At 36.6% G+C, this 7441-nt stretch overlaps 1 protein-coding gene across 1 annotated transcript; it reads left to right on the top strand.

Moving 5' to 3' along the window:
• The first annotated feature begins 278 nt into the window (after positions 1 to 278).
• LOC132051639 (8-amino-7-oxononanoate synthase) lies at positions 279 to 6441 on the top strand. Its single transcript, XM_059442798.1, has 11 exons — positions 279 to 585; positions 1448 to 1587; positions 1685 to 1792; positions 1946 to 2184; positions 2265 to 2306; positions 3311 to 3398; positions 3726 to 3859; positions 4714 to 4802; positions 5079 to 5229; positions 5318 to 5386; positions 6130 to 6441. Exons 1-11 carry the CDS (start codon positions 363 to 365, stop codon positions 6254 to 6256), a joined length of 1410 nt encoding a protein of 469 aa, XP_059298781.1. The 5' UTR covers positions 279 to 362; the 3' UTR covers positions 6257 to 6441.
• Positions 6442 to 7441: the final 1000 nt, after the last annotated feature.

Here is a 7441-nt window from a genome sequence, read left to right as displayed (position 1 = left end):
TGTATTTCGGAACATCAAAAACTCAAAAAATTTATTTTTTATTTTTTTTCCACTTTTTTACAACTATATTTCATAAAAAACTAAGGCCAAATACAACTCTAGCTCCAAAATTTCAAAAAAAAAGTGAATTTTTTTTTAGTATCGATGGAGAGACGGGCCTTAATGTCATTATTATTGGGCAATTGCGTTTAGTGAACTAAACGACAAGAATGTTCACATGCCCCAAAAGAGCAGGTTAACAACAAAACTAAAATCAACTTTCATTTCGTTTTCTCCACTCTCCCCCGTGTATATTTCACCTTTCAATTCTCTCAACTGAAAAGCTCACCCGCATCGTTCTTCACGCCCAACATTGAAGGAAAATGGGGTCTTGGAATGAATGGGTTGAGCTGGCTATTGAGAAATTGGAGTCCCTAAAACTCCTCCGTTCACTCAGACCAATTCATCTATCCAATGATAATTCAAACACTAATGAGTTTGAATTTGAATTTTTTGATGGATTGAGAGAATGGGATAGAGCTTCAGTGGAAGTAGAGATTTCAGAAACTACATTCCTGAAATGGCTTCAAGATATTCCCTCACCTGGTAATCTATACTCCCTTTATAATTAATAAGTGGTGTTTTTGACCTTTCAGTTTTGTTTCACAAAATCAAGATGAATTGGAAAGTTAGTCCTACTTCCTCTATCCCATTTGGTGCGGGATATAAGATGTTAATTTGATGAAAGAAGATATAAATGTTATGGTTGGAAAGTTAGTTTGATAGGATGGAAATCTTTACAATTTGAATAGTTTAATAAATTCAAATAATTGATAGTTTGTTATTATGGGCCGGTCGGACTGAATTTGGGCATGTCAAAATAATAAATGACCCACCCAAAAGTTACGTGGGCTGGAAAAATGGGTCATAACCCATCCTGCCAAATTCTTAATAAATTTTTAAATTCTTTGTTTGTGTCCTATAATTTGTTTGAGTACCTATAAAACATTTTTTTATATTATGACTATATCTAACATATCAATTAAAAAAATAGTTTTTAAAAAAATATTTAGACAAAGTTTGTCATGGGTCAATTTGGGCTACATATCAGCTCAGTTTTTAAATGGGCTGAATTAAGTGGGCAAAATCGGCTGAGTTAATAAAATAAACGGGGAATTAACCCGCCCAAACCTAAACGGGTTGGGCGGGTCATGATTTTATGGGCTAATTTTGCCACCTGTCATTTAGAAATGGAACTGTGTGAAACTGGTATGGAGAGAGTGGTAGCTTCATTTACCGCTAGTGGCATCTCTCTTGCATGCCAGTTCTAATAACAACCTGTAGAATGCTATCTTAAGAAAAGTTACAAGTTTTACAAAAAAAGAAATTGCATCACTGTAGTGTCTTGTATGAATTATCATAACAGGCTGAAACGTTGTGCTCACACATTTTCCTTAATCAATTATAGGAGACGACCTTGGTGGTAGTGGCATAGCTTATACTGAAGCAGGGGCAAGTGCTAGAAGATTCAGAAAGTTAATTCTATTTTCGGGAAATGATTATCTGGGCTTGAGTTCTCATCCCACAGTTATCAAGGCTGCAATACAGGCATTCTATTAACGCCTCTTCAGCATTTCGTTTCTTAATGAATTCTTGTAATGCTATCATGTCCCATTGGCTAATTTGTTCTGATTGTTGTGTTCAGGCAGTCCAAAAGCATGGAATGGGGCCTAGAGGTTCTGCATTAATATGTGGTTATACGAATTATCATCGGTTGTTAGAGTCATCACTGGCAGAATTGAAAAGCAAGGAGGTATTATCTTTTTCATGAGTAGATGTATCTTTCAAATTCATGGAATGTTTTAACTGCCGATGGTTCTAAATTGGGACTATTATTCAAAAATTGACACACTTACAGTGAATGACTGATTCAAACTGATGCTTACTCTCTGATTTTACATATTAGGATTGCCTTCTTTGTCCCACAGGCTTTTCAGCCAATATGGCCTTTATGACAGCTGTAGGCAATGTTAGTCTGCTTCAAGCCAAAGGCAGTCAACCTTCACTAGATGAAAGAGTTGCCGTTTTTTCCGATGCCCTGAATCATGCGTCAATCATTGATGGTATACGCTTAGCTGAGAAACAAAAAAGCATAGCTGCTTTCGTCTATAGGCACTGTGACATGCACCATCTTAATGAGTTATTGTATGTTATTCTTCACTTGGTTTTCTACTTTCGGTGGATGTTATTCTGTTTTTCATTTGTATATATTTGTGTGTTAACAGAACAAATTGCCCAATGAAGAAAAAAGTTGTCATTACTGACAGGTTAGTCATTATTGAAAGTTTCACTTGTTATCAACTTCATCTGCAATGGCATCAACAACAACAACATACCCAGTGTAATCCCACAAGTGGGGTCTAGGGAGGGTAGAGTGTACGCAGACCTTACCCCGGGAGGTAGGGAGGCTAGACCATCGGCTCAAGAAAAAGCATGACAAAAAGGGGTCAGATAAGAATTGACGAAAGTAAAGCAGCAATGGCAAAATACTATAGCTAAACATTATGAAGAAAAGTAATAGTAACTGCAAACTAATACAATAAACGAAGTACAAGAGACAGCAGATAGTCGAAATACAAAAACAACAAAGAGCAAAGATTAATGGACACGAAACTACCAGAATAATACTACGACTACTAGTATGAAAAGGTAAGTAGGACAACACTCAACTATCTACTAACCTTCTACCCTAATTCGTGTCCTCCATAACCGCCTATCTAACGTCATATCCTCGGTAAGATGCCCTTGCGCCATATCCCGTCTAATCACCTCCCCCCAATACTTCTTTGGCCTACCTCTACCTCACATGAAACCGTCCATAGCCAATCTCTCACACCTCCACACAGGGGCATCTATGCATCTCCTTTGCACATGCCCGAACCATCTCAGCCTCGCTTCCCACATCTTATCCTCCACCAAGGCCACTCCCACCTTGTCCCGGATATCATCATTCCTAATCCTATCTCTCCTAGTATGCCCAAACATCCATCGCAACATCCTCATTTCCGCAACTTTCATCTGCAGTGGCATGATCCAAGAAATCCGGAAGTGGAAGCAAGAAAAAGAAAGGAAAGTAGTACGAATAGAACAAAAGAGTGGCCATCAATCAAGTTCATAACGAATATACAGAACTGCATCTTTTTAATATAGTTACTTGTATGATCTTTTAGCAGAGCAAAGATGGATGAGTGGCCGTAAATAGAAATCGCGGGAGCATTTACTATAATTGTTTAATTCTTTTGCAAGCACTTGATTTTGTCCTTGTTACCAGCTTGTTTAGTATGGATGGAGACTTTGCACCACTGGTTGAGCTTGTGAAACTCCGTAAGAAGCATGGATTTTTGTTGGCAATTGATGATGTAAGTCTTTAAACTTCTAGTTAAAAAAGTCATATTTATCTTAGTTTATTCTTCAAATCTTGCTTTGGCTCTAACACTATCTTTTCTCCTTCGATGAGTATCCATTGTGTGTCTTCATTGGGCAGATAGCAATAATGAAAAGGTTCCAAAGAATTATAGTAACCATGTTCATTTATTTTCCCTGAGTTCTTCTGTCTCTTGGCATTTTGTGGTTTAAATAATAGTTTATGGCTTGCTAATTTTATTTTTACTTATCGTTGAACTGATTATACTATGTTATGCGTAATTATTATGAGAACTTCTGTTTTTTTCCGCTCAACTTTCTAGGCTCATGCAACATTTGTTTGTGGCAAAACCGGTGGTGGTGCAGCAGAGTTGTTCAACTGTGTTAGTGATGTGGACATTTGCATTGGTACTCTGAGTAAGGCAGCAGGTTGTCATGGTGGATACATAGCATGCAGGTAATATAAAAAGAGTAGTAAAATTGTATATCTGTGTGTGTGCGCACGTGTATATATGTGTATACACAGACAGATTCTTTTTTATTTTACTTCATGGGCTCTTAAGTCTAGTCCTCTTTTGATTAATTTTTTAGGACACAAGTCTTCAGTTTAGGAGCACTACTTTTTTATCTACTTCTGTGAGTTTTAATAGCCTGTTTGGCCATGCTTCTAAAATCAGCTTATTTTGAAAAGTGCTTTTCAAAAGAGTACTTTTTTTAACAACAATTAGTGTTTGGCTAATCAACTTTAGAACACTTTTTAACTACAATTAGTGTTTGGCCTAAGCTTCTAGAAACTACTTGTAAGTGTATTTTCTCAAAAGTGCTTTTCAAAAAAATACTTTTGGGGAGAAGCTACTTTTTCCGGCTTCTCAGAAACTGTTTCTACTCAAAAGCACTTTTTCTTCTCCTTAAAGCTTGGCCAAACACCTCAACTTTGAAAAAAGAATCACTTCTTTTGGGAAAAAACACTTTTGGCCTTGGAGAAGCTTGGCCAAACAGGCTATAAGATTGAAACCAGTTGGTAATTGAAGAGCATTTGGAGCCAGTCTCCTTTCATTAGTCAGAAACTTGAAGTAGACTTGTAAACAAGACCGATTTTGCTTGCCTTTCTTAATGTGGCTAGTACATGAAGTAGTATTGAACATGTCAATGATAGATCAACCCCCTCTCTTTTATGAAAATCAAATTCCTTAATAATACTGAAAGATTTGACCTTGATGCACAACTTAGCAAGTGAATTTACCGTTATTTTCTATCAGAAATGTTGTTTACTCCACTAACATTTTTGGGGTCGAAATGCTAAATGAACAGCAAGAAATGGAAGCAATTGATCCAGTCCAGGGGCCGCTCTTTCATATTTTCAACGTCTACCCCCGTGCCCATAACTGCTGCTGCACACGGTAAAACTACCAAGTGGAATGGTGATTTTCATTATTGCTCTTATGTGAGGCACTTTAAACAAGATTTTAGTGTTTCTAGTTCCCTGAGTTATACAAGTTCCTTTTTTTCTTATTCTACTTGAAAAAGTAAAGCAAAAGAGAGAATAATATATTGTACTAAGAAATATGAGGAGCAGAAAACCTGAACCAGGTAGAAGCTGAGGCTGGCACACAGTTCTCCTACCTTTGCATTTTAGGTGGCTTACTTGTACATTGTTAATGATATGACTTATGCAGCTGCTGTCATTGTGGCAAAAAAAGAGATGTGGCGTAGAAGAGCCATATGGAACAGGGTTCAGGATTTCCGTGATCTGACTGGAATTCCCATTACAAGTCCCATCATTTCCCTTATAGTGGGAAGCGAAGCGACAGCCTTGCAAGCTAGCAGGTTTTCCTCCGTCTTTTGAGCGTCTGTCCATCCGTTTGTCTCTCTATTTTAATCTGTTTCTAAATATCTCATCATTACTACTAAGCAGGCATCTTTTGGAATTTGGTTTCCACATAACTGCAATAAGACCTCCAACAGTGGCCCCTAACTCATGCAGGTTTGTTGCTTTAGTATCGCTTTCCGGAGTTTGTAGTGATTGCTGTTGTTTTTTGTAATAGCATCCTCTGGCATAGCGTTGCATCATTTCTGTTTAATTCACTATCCTGATTGCTTCTGTGGAATATTGGGCGCTTTTCTTGCATTAGTTAATTCTGCTTGAGGAACTTCTGATGTAGTTATCCTAACTTATACATATCATATAAGGTTTTCGGGTGGCTCACTATACCTTGCGTTTTGCCCCCTAGCCAAGGAGAAAAACTTTACAAAATGGAGCTGTCACCTTGGTTATGAACTATCCATGAGCCAGCCATAACAGTTACTTTTGGGTGGGCTGAAGTACTTATAGAATGGATGGTTAATATGTGAAGGCATCTAACGCACTACCATGTTCCTTTCTTCAAAATATGATCTAATAATGTATAGCAATGACCTCCATTTGTTGGACTGCAACTTAATACATCGATACTGTGGGTAATTTGGAGGTAGTTTAAAGCAGCTATGAAGGTTTGCTCATGTTTAACTCAAACATGGTTGGAATTCGAAAGCTTGTCTTTTTGTGTTAAACTTGAATATTTTATCCTTCAAATCTTTTTGGTTGATTCAGCTGGCCAGTTCCAGGATATTATCCAACTTTGATCCTTACTGCCCCTTGGAACACGTATATGTACACACAGATATATAACTTTCAATGTTTTTTTCACCTTGCTTAGGAACATTAATTTACTTCCATCCTCCTTTCAGGTTAAGGATAACTTTGAGTGCAGCTCACACGTTAGATGATGTAAGAAATCTCACAGCTGCCCTGTCACAATGTGTCAACTTCAGCGAAATAGGATTCTACTGCACGAGCTGGAATGCTCGCCTTTAGCTACATTTCCTTGTCTTGGATAATTTTTTAAGGTCGTATCATGCAGTGTTATAAATAGCCAGGTGTAGTGCTTGTAGAACCCAATTGATCAAGGTAGTGTATTCTATCATGGTATTAACATGGTTTCTACCCACAGCCAATGCAATTTAGCGGTTGATGGAATTCAATAGTTAATTTTCACCTAATGCGGGTTACAAAATCTAAGAATTCAAGTGTAAATTAAGCTTAGATTTCAAAAAAACCATGCAGCTTTTTGAACCTTAACTACCAGTTCAAGAAAGAGTTTTGAATTGAACTTGTTGAGTTACGAAGCATTGTTTAGTTAAAAATTAAACACACTCTTTTTCACCCAAGCAAACTTTGGATGGGTCGACACTTGACCTATACATTTGATTCAATTCAGGTTAAATGGTCTTAAGTTCAATCCAATTCACACATCTCCCAATCTTATCATCAACTAATCCTTCATTGCAAATTAAAGTAGAATGGATAAATCATCTGTGTGTCAACAGTTTATTTTATCATCAACACATCTCCCCTTTACAATACAGCGTTAGTTGATAGCAGTTTTTTATTTTTAAAAAGGGTGCAGTTAAAAGGTTCAACACCAATTTGCTTATCATTTGCACATTTTCAGAGTTCAAAAAAGAGAAATCCAACTTTGAGGTAAAATCAAATCAACTTAGAGAAAAGACTGATAAATGATTGCAAATGCTTCCTAAATATGCTACAGGTGAATTGAGAATGGACAAATTTCATTGCAAATGCTTCCTAAATATGCTAAAGGTGAATTGAGAAAGGATAAATTTCATTTTCCCTCATTTAGAAGGAAGACACTTAGGAATTCCTTCTCTATGGAGAGATGCATGTCTAAAATTTATAATTTTGATGTACCTTGATTTGATTTTTTGAGAGCTGATTAGAAAGCCTATTATCACATAGAATGGAGGTTGTTCCTTTCTAAGTAGGTACATGGAGATAGTTTCTCCTCGGTTTTTGTAAAGTACTAACTATATATATATATATATATATATATATATATATATATATATATATATATATATATATATTCCACCCTCTAGTGATAGAGATGGAGGAGATTGATTGAAAAAAAAAAAAAGGTGGTAAATTAGTTCCAAGAATGCACTCTTTGAGTGCCACTCCCCACTATATTCGAAAGGTAAG

Source organism: Lycium ferocissimum, chromosome 4, assembly GCF_029784015.1.
Source record: "Lycium ferocissimum isolate CSIRO_LF1 chromosome 4, AGI_CSIRO_Lferr_CH_V1, whole genome shotgun sequence".
NCBI classification, from domain to species: Eukaryota; Viridiplantae; Streptophyta; class Magnoliopsida; order Solanales; family Solanaceae; genus Lycium; species Lycium ferocissimum.
This window is presented reverse-complemented; position numbering and strand designations above follow the sequence as displayed.